We start from the raw sequence: 20,871 nt of genomic DNA, 5'->3' as shown, positions 1-20,871 counted from the left end.
AATAGTTTGTTTATGAGCCTTTATTCCCTTGGGGTGTGGGTGAGATGTGTATTGAGTAACTTGATCTGCAGCACTACCATTTGGACTGAGGTTTCAGAATCTAGTAGGTAAAACTACTCTTCAGGCAACGGGTTGACATTTTTAGGTAGTAAATAACTTGTGGATGTTTACAAAGTCCACTTTACAATGAGTGAAGTAATCAAACCATATCATGAGGTATATAAATGAAGAGCAACAGGGAAATTGCCTGTTGGAAAAAGGCTTAACACGGCAAAGGAGCCAATATGAAGCTGTTACAAAATTGTTTACAGAAGCCACCTCATTCAAAATATGGTGTTCTGGGTGAAATGCTATTGAAACATTGGGAGACACTTGTATTTCCAGTGGCCCAGCAAATCTATGGCCATTCATTCCCTTTTTAATCTGATTCAGCAGGATCCAAACCAAGCAGTGCAAGTAATTTAGCAAGGCTGGAGGGAGCACATGCCACTTATACATGACTCAGCCCATATGCTACACTTCCTGGAAAGTGAGCCAACTTCCAGAAGTAGTTTATGATGTGAATATTCAACTTTATTATGCCATTTGGCCTTTCTAGGTCCTTGGGTGTATCTAGAGTGATTCCCCAAATTCTTGCTGGGGCTGTAAGCAACTCTATCTACAATATCCCATACAGTATTAAGAGATTACAGCTTTAACCAACAGTATTAATTCCTTAATACTGTATGAGTTCTGACCTTGCATGCTTTCCACAATAATTCACTTACAGCATTTATACTCCTCCTATTAATATTCACTTATTTTAGTCCACCTTTCTTACTGGGACTCAAGGCAGATTTCTCAGCGCAAGTCAATGTAATCAGTACAGTGAGGCGTCTAATAAGCAATGCCTGCTAAAATGGTAAAAAATATTTTTAATTAGAATTTGAAGCAAAAAATGGGGCTACAATTAAGCTAAACTGTCTGTCTTGTGATGCTGATGAAGGACTCTGGGGGCTGGGTAGAAAACTGAGTTTAAGTCTTCATTCTAATTTCAGGTAGTCCTGCTGCCTGCAAGGATGTTCTTTAGAAGGTGTAGTAAACCCTCTGGATTTAGCCCCTTGCCCCCAGTACTCTTTATACTACATTCCCAGAAGTTATGGGAGGGAAGGTTTCATTTTAAAAAGGAATAAGACTAAGCAGTGGCTTAGTGGTTAAGAGCAGATGTACTCTAATCTTGGAGAACCGGGTTTGATTCCCTGCTCTGCCACCTGAGCTGTGGAGGCTTTTCTAGGGAATTCAGATTAGCCTGTACACTCCAACACACTCCAGCTGGGTAACCTTGGGCTAGTCACAGTTCTTCTGAGCTCTCTCAGCCCCACCTACCTCACTGGGGCCCCTTTCGCACATGCAGAACAATCCACTTTCAATGCACTTTGAAGCTATGCAGAATAGCAAAATCCAATTGCAAACAGTTGAGAAAATGGATTGAAAGTGCATTATTCTGCATGTGCGGAAGGGACCAGGGTGTTTGTTGTGAGGGGGGAAGGGAAAGGAGTTTGTAAGCCCCTTTGAGTCTCTTATAGGAGAGAGAGGGGGATATAAATACAACTCTTCTTGTAAGTTCTTTGTGCTCATCAGATGGAAAGAGTTGAAGACTATTTCAGTAGTAACTTTGCATTCTCCTTTGGCCATTTCAGAAAACCTGTATATATTAGTAAAACATCAAAACTCTGTAAAAATAGATTTAATTTAAAGTAGATCAAGGATATTTTCTTATATTAAATATTTACATAACTGTACATTGCACTGACAATGAAACCGTAAGTGGTTTTTCATAAGATCCTTGAATCAAGTCTGTATAAAAGCAAATGGTTTGTTTTTTTGTTTAAAAAGGGCCCCCTTTCCCAGTTGTAAAGATTACAAAAGCAGGTTGTGCAAAAGAGTAAATAATTACACCAAGACCATGAAATACAAAATTTGTACCAGCTTATGTACATGCTGTTTGTTGAAAGATGCTATACATTAAGACCACCTATTCATATGCTTTACCCAGTACTCTGGTGAAAGAATGATCAGTCATTATCAGAGTCTGGGGGAGGTAGGAAAACCAAGGCATCATTAAAACTGTGTCCGTATGCTCGAAGCCTGTAGACTCCATACATCATCACGTGCATATGGTTAGGAGCCATCCCACTGAACGTGATAGCCATGTCTGAACAACACCCTTCTACCACCTGTTGGGGGTGGCTCAACATTGCCTCCTTAATAAGAGAACCAACTGACTTGGTGTTGAAGATATCCTTTTTTTCAGAATCTTCTGCGTTCTCAGCCTGCACCCCAGTATACTTCAAGCAGACAGCTAACTGTTTATCTGCGGACAGTTTCCAAATCATGCCCCCCTGTTCCGGACACTTGTCTGGATCCTGAAAAACTTTATAAAGTCGCCTTAGCGATTCAATACTTAAGATGATTCCTCCATCGCCATTCACGTACTGCAGGTCTCCGGATATCTCTGTACGGCCAGTATAAAATGGCTGGGACGAGTCTTGCTTCAGGAGAAAAAATTTGAGGTTTTCTATTATGGCAAACGTGGTGGGATGGGCCAAGAAGAACCAGTTGTAGTCATTTTTGTAATTTTCATAGGCAAATTTATATGCTTTCCTCATCATTAACCACATGTCCTCTGTGTCAAGCACAGTGGAGTCAAATACTTTGACCTTTTCAGAACTGTAGAATTCTGCCTTGTCACAATGTTTGCTCCAAGTTTCTCTCACAGCTGCCCAGTAGTTAAGGTCTTTAGGTTTGACAAGGATGATGCAGTAGACGCGGATGCTGTGGCTAAGACCCAGGCGTTCATCCTCAGAGAGATTTAAAATGTCCTCCTTTTTGGGAGCCTGAAGGTGGCGATGCTCATGGGTTGTGGTGCTGTGGTCCATCTTAATGTGTCCAAGGAGAGTGACCAATACACAGAAGACCCCTCCGAGCATCATGCCCTTCACAAACGCACCGCTTTCAGAAATCATGGCTTCTAGAAGAAAGCTGCTAATGAAATTGAAAAGGGTGGGGGAGAGATGTGTCTTGTTAATGAGGGTAAAAACAACATCTAGATTGCATTTGTCACTGGCTGCATCTTGTTTCAGAATCCAAATTAAATAAATGCTGCAGCTTAATACTTTGCCACCAGCAAGGAGAAATAAACATGCACACCAAGAAGTAGGGCTAATTTCAGTGTGCAGAAATAGTGTATTTCTATAAAAGGAAAGTGCCTGGAAAAAGGGGCAGTGAATGTCCCATGCTGTCTTGACTGCCAATGCAAGTCTAGAATTGGCAAAGACGCTACTAAATGTAATAATTATTATTTTGATTTAGAAAGCAGTACTTACTGACTGTTACCTTTGTAATAACAGTTGAACAGTTGCTTAAGGATTCAGGGTTGTTTTGCTAATGCCTTAGAGCAGGGTTTTCACTTTCCCCAAAGGCTAGTTATTTCTTGGTCCCCTGTAAGTCAGAATGGCTGCCATTCTTCTGGTGATATTCAGGAAAATACATCCACTGTAGCTTTACTAAAATTTTCTCACTCCTGCAAGAACTCACAGTGACCAATGTATTCTTCACCATTCTGTCCTCACAACCACCCTGCATTATAGCTAAAGTTGGGAGAGTGTGATTGAAACACTGCCCCCGCCCCCCCCCTCCCCCCCCGTCACTTGCTGAACTTTATGACTAAGCAGAAATAAAATCCATATGGTGTAGTGGTTAAGATATTCTAATCTGGTGAATTCACTTCTCCACATGAAGCCTGCTGGATGACTTTAGGCCAGTCACAGTCCTCTCTGAAATCTCTCAGTCCCACTTACCTCACAAAGTTCTGTTGTGTGGGGTGGGGAGGATGGCTGGAGAAAGGAAGGTGATTGTAAGCTGCTTTGAGCCTGCTTTTGGTAGAGAAAAGTGGGATATAAAGATCAACTCTTCATGGTCCTCCTCACCCTTAAGTCCAACATAAAAAATTCAAACAGGGTTTCCTGTTTCACAGGTTGGACTCAACTATGATGTTAAATACTGTTATCTGCCTGAGATAATTCAACAATACACCTGAGCTGTATGTGTTTAAGTGGGTGTTAATCTTTTGGCCATGGAATTTAAAACTGATCTATGCATTACATGTTATGTGATGCTTATGACAGAATGAAAATCTGTTACAGTCCAATCCAGATAAGGGAAGGGAGGAGCTCTGCTGCAGCTGGGATGGCATGGCGAAGGTGGCACTGCACTACCTCCAAAGGAGCTTTGGACGGCACAGAAAGGAGGGAAACTGAAAAACACTTCTGCCATTGCAGAAAAAGACTTACCCCACACTTTCTGGAGCAGAGGAGGGTGTTCCCGGGCTGAAATCCAGGTTGAAGCCGACTAAAGTCAGCTCAATCCCTGGAAATGCCCTAGGTTCACCCCTCACTGCACTGGTGTGCTCTTGGACGCTGGTTTAACTCCTGGGCGGTAGGCACTCCTGGGTTTGGGTACCACAAAACTCTGTGGTGCCCACATGCTGGTGTCTTTGCTGTTTCCGCTTTGTAGGTACCCCTTATGCTGCTGGGGTGGGCAAAAGGTCCAGTGCTTCCCATAAACTGCCCCCCCCCCCCAATCTGGATTGGGCCTGGGCAGCCCCATTCATGAGCTGGGCACCAGACTGTGGCGCCGCAGCTACACCCAAAAAGTTCCTGGCAGCATGGTCTGAGAGAGCAGACTAATGTTGGCTCCTCCCACATCCCCACTATGGTGGCAGGGGTAGTAGGGATGCTGGTGCAGCACTCAAGAACTGTGGGGGGCAGTGGTAACCGCACGCTAGCAGGATTGCCCCTCTTGGATGCAGGACACCTGTTGATTTTGGAACCCGGCTTTATTAAGTACCCTCTGGTCTGGAGAACCATTGTTTTGTAAGTAACTAGGATTAGCTATTTAGCTTTTGTTATTTTCTTCACACTATTCCTGAGTCTTGTTTGTATATTCCTGCACAACCTTTCAATAAGCACATTCATTATATTTTGATGTGTTTTTGCATTCGGGAGGATTCAATTTGAATCCAGCACAGAGGCAATTGACCCTCCTCCCTTTAATTTCAACAGGATATCCACCACTGCCCTGTTCTGATGCTTCTTCTTTTTGTATAGCCAGCAATTGACAAACGTATGCAATTCCAATATTGTCAAGACTAATAATACCCTGTTTCCCCAAATATAAGACATCCCCTGAAAATAAGACGTAGTAGAGGTTTTGCTGAAGTGCAAAATATAAGGCATCCCACGAAAGTAAGACGTAGCAAAGTTTTTGTTTGGAAGCATGCCCGACCAACAGAACACAGAAAAATAAGACATCCCCTGAAAATAAGACATAGCACATCTTTGGGAGCAAAAATTAATATAAGACACTGTCTTATATTCAGGGAAACACGGTAGTAGAAGAAAAAGAATTGGCTTTTATATCCTGCTTTTCTCTACTTTAAAAAGTCTCAAAAGCAGCTTACAATCACAATCCCTTCCTCTCTCCACAACAGATATGAGGTAGGTGGGCTGAGAGTTTGGATAGAACTGTGAGTAGCCCAAGGTGCCGGTATTGATATTACTGATAATAATAATACTGATATTATTGACATAGCCAATATAATTCAGCATCAGATCCTGCTCTTTTTAGTTCTAGCCTGTTTTTAATAAATTTGTGTGATTCTTTCCTTCATGGTTTATCATTGTTAAAAGTTTTGCTGGGGTGCTCTTTGCTCTAAACTGCTGCTGTTTTTATTTTTTTGGCTTATTTAGTCGTTTTTGCCTTTTTCTGTTGCTGCTTCATATTAACACAAACTGTGTAAAACAGCATGGCTCTGGGATTGCTTTGAGTGTCCTGGACACTTCCTCCTGCAAATTTTGTATAAATAAGACAACATTACTACTACCATAATTTTATCGAGACGGCCAATATTAACAAGGCTCCCATGGACATTTTTAGTGCTGCCAATCGTATGCATTTTTTGCCGTCTCAATCTAATCAAAATCTTTGCTGCAAACCCCAGATATAGAGGGACTGGATCAGCACTATGGAAAAGACAGAACTCGAGTCCGGAATGAAAAGGTTCCTTATCTCCTCCTACGTGGTTGTGGCGAAGGGGAGGCCAGTTTATTCGAAAGGGGTTCAGCTAAACGAAGCCTCAGCGAGACCCACATAAATGAGGACTAGGGGTCTTGAGAGGTCCCCCCGGAGGATCCTGTCGCATAGACATGTCTGTCCACCCACCTGCCACCCTTTTTCTTCCTTCCCATGGACTCACCTGGGGCAGGCAGCAGCAGCAGAAGCGGCTCCCCAAATAGTCCTGCCAGAGTCAGCAACGTCCACTCCCTTCTCTAGGAAAAGGAAACGGATCCGCTTCCTTTTCTTATCTCTATGGTGAAAGACGACAACTCCGTCTCTTCTCTCCCTCCCCTCATTACGTATATCCTGAGGATGGGAGGAACAGGAGAAGGCAAGGCGACAGATATTACCGCCCTATCAGACCTAGAGGGAAACACGGGTTGTGCGCAAATCCTACTTCCGGTATGCCCCCACCCCCTTTTCGGGTCATTATTGTATAAAGCCAGAGAGGAATATACATAGATTTAGAAAGCAGATCGATGAGGGAAACATCCTCTATTTCTGCCTTCCCGTTGCCACTTTTCCTTTTCTTTGCATTGGGAGTCTTGTACGTTCAACTGGAAACTGGAAGTGTTGTTACAGTTACGATAAAGTTACAGTCTCTTTGGCAATACCTGGATGTTGCGAGGAGTCCCCGTTAGGCTGACGTTTTCTCTGGGTGTAAATGTCCGCGCCAACGTCGTTGTCATGGAAATACCTCCCGCGACCTTAGTGGGCCAAAGAGGGGCGGGAATGAGTTCCCTCTCGTTTCTTATATTAATCCGAAACAGTCTGAAAGCTGCGAGGAATTCCGGACAAAGCAGCCGTCTGAGGGTTGCTTTGGTAGGGTATTATGTGCCAAGGCTTGTTGCTTTTGTATTGATAAATTATTATTTTAATTATAAGTCCCCTCCAGTGGGACTCCAATGAAGCAGCGTGGAAACATCATAAATGAATAAAATCAAGCAGAAATTCATGTAGGGTTAAGCACATGCACTTCTTGTCTGCCAAGCATGTTCAGAGTTCTCCTTTGGGAAAAATAATACTTTCTTGCTTCTCCAGATGTTGGTGCTATAAATTTCCAGTGCCCGGGGTTTGACCCTCCTTACATAAGATGACTCCTGCTAAGTACTGTAGGCACAGATTATGTTCAAAGGGTTCTTTAAACCCTTATAGAAAAGATTGTTCTCTCTCTTATTTCTTTGTCCTTATAATTTTGTGCTCCAGCCATAAGCTGTTAAACAAAAGGCACGTAGGCCTTTTGCACTTTGCCCTTCTTTCTCTCACTAACCAGAAAAATTCATAGCCTTGATGAATACCCTTTGTTCTAACTTACCCTTTGGAATGTAAGAGATTTTAAATTATGTTGTCTTTTAGGTCTTGTTGTCCTCACTGGCACCATAAGTCTGTCCTTTTTCTGATACAAACCAGAACACAGCCAAATGTTTAGGCTCTTTGTTTAGATAAGTAGGGCAACTGAGAACAATACTGATAAGGTGATGCTAGGTCAGCGATGGCGAACCTATGGCACGGGTGCCAGAGGTGGCACTCGGGCCTTTCTGTGGGCATGCGTGCACAGAGTTCATCATGTGGGGGGGGGGGCAGAAAATCACCCCATACACACACCTAAGCTGGCCTGGGCATGATCCTTTACCCAGGAGTAAGCTCGGTTGCTGGCAATGGGGCTTGCTTCTGAGTAAACCCTCCTAGGGTCATGATTCACCCATTCAAAGCGTTGCATGATTGCTTCACCAAGCTTACTCCCGAGTAACATGCACCTCGGAGCCAACTGTTTTTTCTAAACTAAAACCTCAGTATTCAGGTTAAATTGCCGTGTTGGCACTTTGCGATAAATAAGTGGGTTTTGGGTTGCAATGTGGACACTCTGTCTCGAAAAGGTTCGCCATCACTGTGCTAGATCCTAGTTCACAGGACGTCAGAAGTGTGAATTATTGACATCCTCCAATGAGGGCATCTGTATGTCTAAAATGTTTTGGGTAGGGGGAAGATCTCCTCCCTCTTGAGTGATTGACTGCTAGTGGTTGTACTTTGGGTGTAATTCATTCCAATGGTACTCTTTTGATGTAACCTGTTTTTATCCTATAAAAATTGGAGACCGCAGCCATTTTGGGGTGGCTCCTCTGATTCTAACTTGCCCTTTGTTGGTCTGAATAAAATTATTTCTTTAATTTTATTCCTTGTAGGCTTGAGCTGTTTGGCTTAAAATTTCTAAAACGTTACCCCGCGGTAACAGTACTGTATTAAGTACTGTGTAAGATCTTTCCTAAGTACTACACTAACTGACAGGTTTCCTGAGGCAAAATAGGAGACAGGGATTCTCTGGTGCTCAGTCAAAATTAGGAAGCAAACTGAAGTCCATAACAACAATAAAAGAGAATACTATTTTGGTTTCTGTGTGTGTGTTTTGCCATCAAGTCTTATAGTGATTCCATAGAGTTTTTAAGGCAAGAGATGTTTGGGGGCGGTTTGCCATTGCCTGTGACCTTGCAAGGTTTTTGAGGCAAGAGTCATTAAGAAGTGCTTTGCAACTACCTGCCTCTGCATCCTGCCCCTGGTATTCCTTGGAGGCCTCTCATCCAAATACTCCCCAGGGTGGAGGATGAGAGTGTGTGACTAGGCCAAGGTTACCCAGGAAGTTTCCATGACAGAGTGGGGATTCGAATCTGTGTTTCCCAAATCCAAGTTTTAACACCTTAGCTACTACACCACACTGGCTCTAGGGGTTTCTGAGTAAAATCCTGTTTTGTGCGAAGCCCTACATTACAACAGTGCCCCCAAATGGTCAGTGTTCAAAACAGCCATTTTTTCATGAAATCTATGAAAAATAAAACAAAGCCTTAACAGATGAACTGAAGAGAAATACATCATGCAAGTTAGCCATAGTGTAGTGTCACTCCAGGATTAGATTTTAAGCTTTCTTGTCTTCCTTGTTTTGCATGAGTTTACACATCTTTGTACCACTCAGTATTATGCTTATTAGCTAGTTGCTTATGTATTAGGCTAGGCTATGCCTTATCTACTTTCTATACTCAATATATTGTATCTGTCACTTGTGTTAACGATTGTATCGGGAGTTTTTGATTCTGCTTTATATTATAAAGGTCTATCTGAGCCAGAAGTCTTGGACACTTTCTTCTGTCTGACCGGTTGGCCTTATGATAGCAAGGGGCCTGTTAGGTTAGCACAACTGAAATGAAGGTTCCTTCCCATGGACTCACCTGGGGCAGGCAGCAGAGTCTTCCATTCCTGTTATCCGCAATAAAGATGGTATCTGTTAACCCCTTGTTCAGTGATGAAGAAAGACCCTGGCCACATATCACTCCGCCTCCACATCCCTTTGATGTGCAGATTGTAACACCCCAACATATCTGTCTCCAAGCTGTCTCAATGCTTGGTATTTGTTATCTATTTCTCAAGGATGTTGTATGTGCATAAATACATTTGTTTATTATTCCAATACCCTTGTTTGACATGATTCTGTGACTCTGTTGCAACTTGTATTGATAATGGTATCTGCACATGGTGAGAGACAGGAACAACCTTGTTGGAAATAACTGTTTACTGCAAACTTATGACAAGCTTAGGAATGCTTTGAAATATAATCACTGATGCCACCCATATAGTGAAAAGCCTACATAAACTGCACCTTTTGTCTGTCATTTTGCCTCTGCCCTGGAAGGGATACCTTTGCTGCAGGAGGTATTTTAATAAACCACTGATATTTTATACTTAGATCTCTCACCTCAAACTCTTATTTGGCCTCTGAGTCTTTGAGCACATAAACTGTTACCCAACAGATGTAACAATAGTACTAGATAAACAATTCTTTAAAAATGTCAGGACTACAACTCCCAACATGCACTAGTTCCCGCCTTTTCTCCAAAAGTGCGGGAAAACAAACTGAGAAGCTACATTCCACCAGAGCTTCAGAGCCAATGGGAGACCAGGAGCTGGGAGGAGGGGAAGAGTTGATTGGTTGCTGTCTGTCTTTGTAAATATACTGGAACTGAGGACAAGAATCCTCAGTTCAAGCACCCTGTAGTTAGGGTGACATGAATCAATAAAGTTCCTTTTCTAAAGTTAGCTTTGTCTGAGTGTGTTCAGCCTTACAAAAAATGCCTCCAGACACTCTAGTGCTCAATACATTTATTACTAAATTAAAGAAGTCCAAAAGTTATTTCATTCAACATTTGTGATCACTATTTTATGTACTTTTTATTTTATTTATTCATCCCAGGATCCTTTAACTCAAGAAATGGGAAAAATAGCCCAGGAATACATAGCATGAAATAAACCAAAGTGCTTATGGAAACTGTCATGGCAGGGGTGGAAAATGAGAAATCAGTTACCAAAAGCACAAATGAACAGAACAGAATTCTGCCCACATTTACAGATGATAAAGTACTAGGAGTACTGGTCTCCCAGAAGAGAATTCCATAAATGGGGAGCAAAAACAGAAAAAGGCTATTTCTCTTAGCGGTTGGAAAGATTCAGTATATGCTATTGCTTTGTAAATTTAAAACACATTGATAGGATATAGGGACTCTTGTAAAAAAAGAAAAGAATAATCAAAACCCTGTACTCAGCTTGTGTTTGTATCAAGTGCCATCAAGCACACAAGACGTATGGTTGACCCCATAGGGTTTTCAGGGCAAGAAGTTTGCCATTGCCTTCCTCAGCATAGTCACCCTATCTTTCTTTGGGGATCTCTCATCTCAAGACTAATCAGGGCTGCACCGGCTGCCTTCTGGGATCTGATGAGATTGGGCTAGCCTGGGGGGCCATCCAGATCAGTGTATACTCAGTTTATCCCATCCTAACTATAAGAGATAGTGTGATATAGTGGTTAAGAGCAGTGGACTCTAATCTGGAGAACTGGTTTCGATTTCCCCCTTGTCCCCATGAAGCCTGCTGGGTGAGCTTAGGCTAGTCACAGTTCTCTCAGAACTCTCCCAGCCCACACACAGGCAGGCAATGACAAACGACCTCTGAACATCTCTTGCCTTAAAAAGGGTCACTATATGTCAGCTGTGACTTGGCATGACAGCACTTCACGCCACCAACTAGAAGTAGAAAATACGTAAAAGAAATAAAAAGGAAAGGCTGCCATCTTGTGGCAAACAATACTAACAGTTCCCTGCACCAATTCCCCAGCCCCAACAGTCAGCGGCAGACCTGTTTTGCACTAAGTGAAAGAAGGTGGATTGCTGCTACTCTGGTTTGTGAACCAATTAAAGTACAGATTGAAAGAGTAAAAGGGGGTAGTGTTCATACCATATGAAGCATGTTCTTGTCAGCAGTTAGTTCAGCAACATAACATAGTTCAACAACTGAACATAAGAAGGCTATGCCTTCCGTTTTTACATATTCCTCCCAAACATTTTCTTGACGGTATCTTGCCATAGACAATGTGTAAAACTTAAGGTGGTTTCAGTGTAGGAAACTGCCACATTATGAGAGAAAGAACTACTAGAGTGCAACCTAGTATAAGTAAATGAGTAATGAGAGGTTCTTAGAAACCTAAATTAGCTACCCACAGAGAGGAGTCTACCTGCTGTGACCGTGTCTCTTTCCAGTCAGCAGGGTCTGGCATGGGGAATTCTGTTTGTCTTTGGATCATTCAGTCACTCCTAGTGCAGCGGAATTATTTCCCTTAAAGGTTATTGCCCGTTGTGTTTCTGCTACGGCTCCAGGTTTGCCCTTTGTGCGATGAGGAAGCTTACTCAGAAGAGTGATTATTTTAATGTTAATTAAATTGGTGGCTTCTCTAAAAGTTTTTTTAAAAAAAGGGTTCCTTTCCCACTTTTTATTCACATAACCTCCAACATGTTTTACAAAAATAAGAGCAATAAAACAGGTAGGATGATAATACTAATGCTAATGCGGTAACGAAAAGAGTGCTAGGGTTGCTAACTGTGGCTTGGGCAATCTCTGGAGATTTGGAAGTGGTGCCTGGGGAACAGAGGGAGCTTAGCAGAGATGATATGCTGTAGATGTTGCCCTCAGAAGCTGCTATTTCTATGGAGATCAGTGGTAATTTCTGGAGAATTCCAGCCCCTGCTGGAGCCTGGCAACCCCAGTCTTGCCCCATCTGTAACTGAGGCCTTAAAAGGAAACATTTCTAAGTGTGAGATGTTTGTTTCAGCTGACAGTAGTATGGAGAGCTCTGGAGTTGACAAAAGTGTTAGTGAAACAAAGCAGATAAACCTGCACTGAGTAAACTGCAAGACAGAGCCACTGTGAGGTATAAACCTCCTATTTCCTCCTTTAAATGAGATGGTAAATCTGCCTGGACTATACCATGTCAGACTGAAGAGAAGGAGGAATTGTATGATAAAAGGTTCCCCATAGAAACAGTGCTCACCCACAGAAGGCTAGTGTGTCATGGTGAAGACTTGACTATCGGCCATCTAGTTTTCTCTGTACAAGGATTTGTTTTATACGCTTGCAGCATGTAAATCCTTATCTATTTTCAGCAAGAATCAAGACCTAAGAGCTGACAACCAATCTGGGTGGAAAAAAAACCCTTCCTGGGTTTAGTTAAAGTACAAGTGGAACAAGTTGATAAGTTCACTCACAACTGGGGCTATCAGATGCAGATAGCTCTTCAGATGTTGGTTATCACATTCCTCCAAGTGGAGGTCAATCCAAAGCATGGATTGTGTATCTTTCTGTTTTGCATCATGAAATCCATATTTCAAGTCCCACTTCAATGGTTGTTGATCATGTAGCAGGGTGCCTGGGATGGATTTCAATGAGTTGCAACTTACTGCTTCAGCTGCTTCGGCAAATTGTTTTCCTGCTGGTGTTCAGGCAGGTTCTCTCCATGTCCTTGGCAGAATGACGAATGTAGCTACAGATTTCAAGTGTCACTCCAATACATTTCAGCCCCCCTCCCCCTTAGTAGGGAGAAGATTAACAAAGAAAAGCTCTTAGAAGCTTGACATTATTCTGAATTTTTCTGTAAATGGATTGATGCTCCCATTTGATCGAAGAATAAACAAAGAACAATAGTTATAGGCTAACATTGTATTGTTGTGTCATGGTTTTACCTATATTGGGTGGGAACTGTTATTGTAATATTAAAATGTATAATATTTCTACCCAACAAAGGATAGGGACTGGCACGTCGCCAGACACCTCCAGTTGCACATCTTATCAAGTTAAGGCTAGAAAATGTATTCAGTAACTTATTTCCAAATAACAAAAGGTTTTTTAAAAAATACTCTTGTTAGTTTTAGAACAGAAAAGTTTAGTGTAAAGGCTTTCACAATACAAATACTGAACAATCAAACATTAACTGCAAACATTAAAACAGTATACATCACAAGTCTGAAAAATCAAATCAACGGGTTGGGTTGATGACTTCCTTCTAAAAGCTCTTTTGCTTGGATTTTCCGGGCTGCCAGGGCAAAAGCACCATTTTATAGGAGACCTAGGTCGAATCCCCACTACCGTCTTAGCCAGGTTTCAGAACACAAACTAACCAGGTTTGAGGGACGACCTCCGCATTGCTTGCGTGGCAGATTCCGTTTCTGGTGCTCGTTCTCCCCGTTAATCCGCGTTCCGGCAGGACCTGGTTGCAAGTGGCATAGACCCCATTAACACAGTTCAGAGCTGACCGAGGGGAGGGATGAGGGTTGAAACCCTGTCTTGTTTCCCGCCCTGGAGTGTGACGCGGAATTCAGGCAACCAATCAGTGCTGCAATGACACCACCTATTACAGGGGCAAAATGTTTTTTTTCTCCAGTTAGTTGTCAACCCAATAACTAATTGAAGTTATGGATTGATAGATTAATTCTGAATTGTGAAGTGAAGTTTTTAATTGTGTGGGGAATGTCTTAGATTCAATATTAACGCATACTGTTCTGTTCACCAGTATCAAATTTCATCAAAATCAAGCAGATGTAGAGCACACAGAACAGCATTCCATCTCTTATTTCAGTGAACTGTGAGCACTTTCCATTCCTACTAAGGCTAAACACTGGAGGTGGAGACATGTGTGACAGTTTAACTTTTAACTATCAGAAGTTCAAGGCTCGGGAGGAAAGCAATCAAGAACCTCTTACAGGTGAAGGTCTTCTGCACATTAATTGCAGAGCCCTGTCTTGTGGCACAGCACTTTCTTCAGTGTTTCTCACTTGCATGTATATTTTGCTTTGCTTGGAAACTAGCCTGAGTGAATCTTGGCATGGACAAAGAATCAGATAAAGGTATGTTTTCTTCAGTAGTTAACAAGCTGAGTTCAGTAGTTCAGTAGTTAACAAGCTGAATTGCAAAGCGACTCCTCCTCCTCCTCCTCTTCTTCTTCTTCAACAGGGCACATGTTTGATTTGCATAATTAGTAAACAGTTTGCATAATGAGCAAATTATGTTTGGGGAACTTGAATATGGCAGCTTTACTCCTCCCTCATTTTAGCTTCACAGCAATCTTGTGTGGTAGAGTAGGGTGAAATCACGTTTAAAGTCACACATCAAGAACTGGATCTTCCAGATTACAATCCAGCACTCTAACAACTGTTCAGTTCAGTTTTATTACGGCCATTAGGCCAGCAAAAAAGAGCAGAGAAGAACAAGAAAAAGGAGGAACAACAAACAAAAGAACAATCGAATTTGCACTGAAATCCACGAAACAGAAATCCACACAAAAAATATCATCAGCTTGTAGCATTCTTACGGTCACCCTCATGTGGTCTGGCTCTTGGTCCCAACATGGTTCTTCTCTTACTATATGCCAGCATACAAAATTTAGCTACCTGCTGAGATATAAGAGAAACTCGGTCTTCCAGCAAAATTCTCACAAGAACTGAGTCGGAATTAACTCTAGTTAAATTTCTGTACTGGATAAACAATGGATGAATTAACGCCTCCCTTTCCCCTTTATGGAGTTCACAATGCAATAAAATATGTAATACAGAGTCCACTTCCCCTGAGTTACAAACACATAGTCTCCTATGTCGTGGGATTTTTTGAAATCTGCCCATTAGATTGGCTGATGGAAAAGCGTCAAAACGGGCCCTTGAAAAGGCCCAGCGGCATTTCGTAGATGTTATATTGGACAGGTAAGGGGCAGCCGAGATACCTGTCCAAGATTTTAATGGTTTATATAACGCCGGTAACAAGGAGAAATCTGTTTGCATTTCAATATCATTGAGCCGTTGATAGACCAAGGCTGTTGCTCTGCAATGATCCAGTTCCAATAATTGTACAGGATCCAAACCACACTGTGTAAGTTTAAGTGTTATTTTTTTCTAGCCAGCTTGGATATGGTGTTGCTGCCAGAAGCAAAGGCAATAAACCCATGGGATGGGAGAGGACTTTAAGCCAGTATTTGATAATAAGCCTCCAAAAGGTTGTCTCAACTTTAACCAACCCTGCTTCTTGTCTTAAAACTACATTAGCTGTACATTTAGGAGTGTTAAAAAGAGCTCTGAGGAATGTGGATAGGACTCTCTCTCTAATAGAGTGAAATCGAAATTATTGCCAATGGGGCTCCATAGGTGAGGTTGTGCCAGGGATTTAGCTTCAAATAATCTAATTGCCGCTGGAATAAATCCACCTTGTGATCGAAAAATATCTTAGGATTGCCTGTGAGCTCCTTTGTGCTGTGTGTATGGCTGTTTGTATATGGGCTGAGGGTTTTCCGTTGTACTGGAAAACCACACCTAGGTATTTGAAACACTTTATTTGTTCAATCTGATGACCTAACAACTGCCATTTCAGTTTCTTAAATTTGGCATTAAAATGCACTATCTTGGTCTTTGTGTAGTTGATACTTAGCTGTTCCTCTGTGCATATCTGAGCAAATATCTTCAGCGCTCTTTTTAGCCCAGCCCTTGTCAATGATAATACAACAGCATCATCGGCATACATGAGAATGGCTATACTCTTATCAGCGGTAAGGATAGGTGCATGGGTATCTTTCTTACGAAACCCTGTTATTAATGTGTTAACATAAAAGTTAAACAAATGGGGTGCTAGAAGGCACCCTTGCCTTACACCTTTCTGAGTAGAGATGGGCGCCGTTAGATGACCTTTGTGTGAGAACCTTACCTGTATGGTCGTGTTCTCATGTAACTTGACAATTAAGTGGAGAAGGCGTCTATCGATATTAGTTTCTGCTAACTTTGACCAAAGCCGACTTTCACGAAGTTACATTGTCAAATGCAGCTTTAAGATCAACGAAAGCTGCGATAGTGATCCTTTTTTGACAAGCACATATTTCTCTACCAGGTAGTTTAGTATCAGGCAGTGATCCATAGTTGAACGGCCTTTCACGAAAGCCAGCCTGTTCATCCTCCAATAGTTTTCTCTATTCAGCCATTCAAGTAGTTTTATACTCAGATATTTAGTATATAGTTTGCTTGCAACACTAAGTAAGCTAATTGGTGCGGTAATGAGCTGGATTTGGAGGATAAGCCTTTTTTAAAAATAGGGACTATAATTGCAGCACTCCAATCAGATGGAATACAGGCGGTGCTATTGATATGAGTAAAAAGCTCAGCCAAAACTGGGGCCCACCATTCTACATTAGTTTTCAGTAATTCTGGTGGTATAAAGTCGTTTCGGGGCCTTGCCATCTTGCAATTGCAAGATCATGATTTTAATTTCATCCGTGGTCACTGGAGGCCATAGTGGGATATCAGACAAGACAGAGTGATGCCACGTTAGAGCCTGCTGATCTTTATAGAGGTCAGAGAAATAACTCTCCCAGACTTCTGCTGGGATTGTGTTTACCATGGTAAAGTTGTAAAATTGTTATTCTGTGCTATTAGTCTCCAAAAGTTCTGGAATCATTGGTTTTGCCGTCCTAATTAAGGCTTGCCATTTGGCATGACTGTCCAACTTTTCTTATGTTTTATTAGGGATTTGTATGATCTTTTCCCTTCAAGTACTTGAGATTGTGGGATCACACCAGCTTGAAAGCTGTGGAATAATTTTATAAGATTTTCCTTAGCTAATACACAATCATGGTCAAACCACTGTTTATGGAATGTTCCTGAATGAGAGATACCTCTGTTGTTCTTCTTTGAAAGGGGAGGGGTTTGAGGGTTTTGTACAAGTTCCTCGATACCTTTAGTATTGACCCTTTATTAACCTGTTTTAAAAGTTCAGCTTTTGTCAACCTACCTATGTCTGAGTTGAACCAGCTAATGAACTGTTGTTCAATATTAGTATTCCATTTTATTCTCAATCTGTTTGACTCTACTGAGAGTCCCAAGTGTGAGGCTCTAAGAGACCTCAAACGCCCAATTGTCAAATCCAGCACAAGGGGAAAGTGGTCACTTTCTACCCGTGGAACTACTGTAAAATGTCTGGTTCTATTTATGATTTCCTGAGAACCCAACAGGTAATCAATAGTTGATGCTTTAGTAACAGACCAGAAAGTGTATTGCCCTGGGTAATCTCCTGGCTGACTCCCATTCAGAATAACTAAATTAAATTTAATTGCTGTTTGGTACAAACACATTCCCGCATAATTAATTGCTATATCAAGATTGTTTCTCTGATTATAAATATATGGTGTGTCATTGTCCTCCAAGCATACCCCAAATCTAGCTAACAACTGTTCATCATTCTGTCCCATTTTTGCATTAAAGTCTCCACCAATAATTAGATGAGCTGTAGGGTAGTTCAGTGATAGATGGCATAACATTTCCTCTACCTTGTCCCACTTTGACTTAACCTGGTCCTTGGTTTGAGATGGAGGAAGATAAATATCAACACATAGAAAACAAACTGACTTGGAGTATAATAACACCACCAAAGCCCATGGGCATGGGCTATAAATTCTTTTAACATGCAGATTTAAGTTGGTTGAGATGAATATTCCCAGTCCCCCTGATGGTCTACCCCCTCTTATACTTGGAGTTGCCTCCAATACTACAGAACAAAAATTAGGGATATCAAAATTGTCAACCATCCATGTCTCTTGTAAAAGCAGGATATCAAATTGATTTAAGAAATTAATAAAATTGACATCCGTGGCTTTACAATCCAGCACTCTAACAACTGTCATACTAGCTGTCTGATATTTTGATTACTTCTATGTTTTCAAGACTGCTTGTGTTCCTGTTCAATGCATTTGCAGAAACATAATAATAAAATTCACAAATCTTTCATTTTTTAGCAATTTCCTTGACCTTTTCTTCTGTTCTCTCTCTCTGAATGCATGTGTATCTGTCTATATAAACTTAGGTATGTAGTTTATTGCCATTCTCTTGAATTAACATAACAGTCATTTCCTATGATTTACCCTTCCTGGATTTTATGAATAAGATAAGATGGGGATTTTACTTCAGTTAGTTCAAAATGTAGCCACTGACACTTCTACTGTCATCTTTTACAGTGACTGCTTTTTTCACTGAGCAGAATAACCATTCTATCCCTTACAAGCAAAGGCTGATCTGTTTTCTTGAGTCTGCTGATGGAGAGTTAGCATAGCAATCCTAGATGCAGGTAGAGTTAGCATAGCAATCTAGAGGCAGAAATTACAGTAATCTAGAGGCAGAAATTACAGTAATAAACCTTTAACACCATTTGTTCAGTCAGAGGTGCACACTATCTAAACTAGTATTAATTTTTATATCAAGATAGCATCAGCACAATTATTTTACTGAGTGCTCTAAATGAACCAAATTATGGATTCTTTCCCCAATCCCCCACTAATTAATTAAAAAAACCCCCCAGAATTCTGCACTGAAACTCTTCTCCCAGATTTATTGACTGGCAAACATCATATGAATCAGGAATGTATGTATAACTGCTTCTGTGCAAACAGAGAGATAATTTTTTCAGTACATGGTTTCCTGTAATCCTGAAAACCTTAATACGAAACGTAAACTGACCACGCATTGTTTTCTGTCGTGATAATCTATGTGAAAAAGGAAATATAAGGATTGCAGAAATGCATTAATCTAACAAATGAATCAAAAGTTTCAGACACTATGTTCAGATAACACTGAGGAAGTGAGGAGAAAATTTGCCTCATGGAAGACTGCCAGATCAAAGTAATACAAAAGTGGGTAACGTTACAAACTGATATAAAGCGTACTGTATATTTCCCAGGCCCCCACTTTCCCTCACCAATCTTGGTGCCAGATGGGGTGTTCCCTGGTAGTATTGCCAAAGCGGGGTGGGGGGTGGGTGGGTGGTTGGGTGAGGTGAAAGCACAGCCAGTGATCGATCTGCCTATATGGAATTTCCAATTAGTCCACAAAAAGCATTTGGTCCTATCCATCCGAAAGGCAGACATAGCTGCTTTGTAATCTCTTTACTATGCCCTGGCCATTTGCTATTGATTAATGACCCGCAGCTGAAAAGTCTCCCCTGTGCCGCTTTGAAAAAATTTCATCCAGCATTTTGAGTCCCACTCTACTTCTTAATGTCTATAATTAGTTAAAACCTACAAATAAGATTTAGGATTAGTGAACTGAAAGATTAATTAGATTGTAGATTAATTGGAACCTTTTAATTTTAGTTCCTTTTAGGGAAAGTAGGCATTAGAATATGATTTAGTTGACAGCACAATTCTAAGGAGAGTTACTCCAGGCTAAGACCATTGAAGTGAATGGGTGTAGACCTGAGTAACTCTCTTTAGGATTGCGCTGTGAGGTAAGATTACATAATCTAAAATAAGATTTAGATCAGAGGCCCCAACCTTTTTGAGCCTGAGGGCACTTTGGAATTATGTCATAGAGTGGTGGGCACAACCACAAAATGGCTACTGAAAGGAGCCAGTCACAAAACTTCAGGGAGTGAGGTTATGTATAAATCTAGCAACCACTCTTCTACACTACAGGCAGAAACACTGCTTAGCAGGATGCCTTTTAAAATGAACATATGGGCTGATTATGCGCAGCACAAATAAGATGTCTTGGGGATGTCTTAAAAAGATCTGTCTCTTCATCTTTGGCTTGGACAGCATGTGTCAGAGGAGAAAGAAGCTTTCCCCCCCACCCGCCATTTCCTCCCACCTGAGTTTAAAGCTCTCGCACCCGACACTTTGTGCTGCAGGGATTCTGCATGCCTTCAGCTTTTTGCTTAAGGTTTCCCCAGGATGTTTGCTCTGCAGGCTGGTTGTCTTTTCAGCCTGAAAAGTACATGAAAAGCTTGTCCTGCTAATTCTGGCAATATTTAGTTTCCCCACCCCCCGACCCCACCCCCTCTTTTTTGATAAGCTGTTTTCGAAGACACTGTTTCAGAATCCATGTGAGCCACAAAGTAGTGTTTGGAAATTGTATTTGTAAACTTCTGATGATTTCTAACCCTTAATGCAAGATAGATACAGGAGTCCCACTTTACATGTTACTAAATAGGTCACTTATGCTTCTATGTGCATAGTTTCTCTAATGCAGGACAACCCCGAATAAATCTGATCAACAGATCCTTTTTGGCACTATAAGCAATTGATTGTTTTTGGTAAAGATATGTCTGGAGTAGAGCTTTTGTAATTCAAAGTGTTTTATTCCTATAGGAAAACCATCTTAGGGAGACGTGGGATTGTAGCAATGGACTGTAGCCGCTGGAAATATCTTGCTTGATTTAACGTTGCTGAGGATTGCTGCTATAACTCAGCTCTGGGCGGCTGGGGTGAGAAAGTGTCAGCTGGCAAGGTGGATAGTGTGTCGAAGTCAATAAGTAGTAATATGTTCTCTTCAGAGAGTTAGGATGACAAGCTATAACCTGAAAAAGTAGGCATTTTTTTTAAAGCTT

The 20,871-nt window shown here is 41.4% G+C and overlaps 1 protein-coding gene across 3 annotated transcripts; it reads right to left on the bottom strand.

Moving 5' to 3' along the window:
• Positions 1 to 1,711: 1,711 nt before the first annotated feature.
• On the bottom strand, positions 1,712 to 6,492 carry C1GALT1C1 (C1GALT1 specific chaperone 1). 3 transcript variants are annotated; one of them, XM_048514935.1, is made up of 2 exons: positions 6,296 to 6,492; positions 1,712 to 3,021 (listed from the first exon to the last, which is right to left on the bottom strand). In XM_048514935.1, exon 2 carries the CDS (start codon positions 3,003 to 3,005, stop codon positions 2,055 to 2,057), a length of 951 nt encoding a protein of 316 aa, XP_048370892.1. In that variant the 5' UTR covers positions 3,006 to 3,021; positions 6,296 to 6,492; the 3' UTR covers positions 1,712 to 2,054. The 3 variants fall into 3 exon arrangements, with proteins under 3 accessions (XP_048370892.1, XP_048370891.1, XP_048370894.1); XM_048514934.1 differs by having other exon boundaries at positions 1,712 to 3,024; positions 6,296 to 6,491; XM_048514937.1 differs by lacking the exon at positions 6,296 to 6,492 and adding an exon at positions 3,840 to 5,267.
• Between the last annotated feature and the right edge of the window lie 14,379 nt (positions 6,493 to 20,871).

Source organism: Sphaerodactylus townsendi, linkage group LG13 (genome assembly GCF_021028975.2).
Source record: "Sphaerodactylus townsendi isolate TG3544 linkage group LG13, MPM_Stown_v2.3, whole genome shotgun sequence".
Classification (NCBI taxonomy): Eukaryota; Metazoa; Chordata; class Lepidosauria; order Squamata; family Sphaerodactylidae; genus Sphaerodactylus; species Sphaerodactylus townsendi.
The sequence above is the reverse complement of the archived record's forward strand: the minus strand, read 5'-3'. Positions and strand labels throughout refer to the sequence as shown.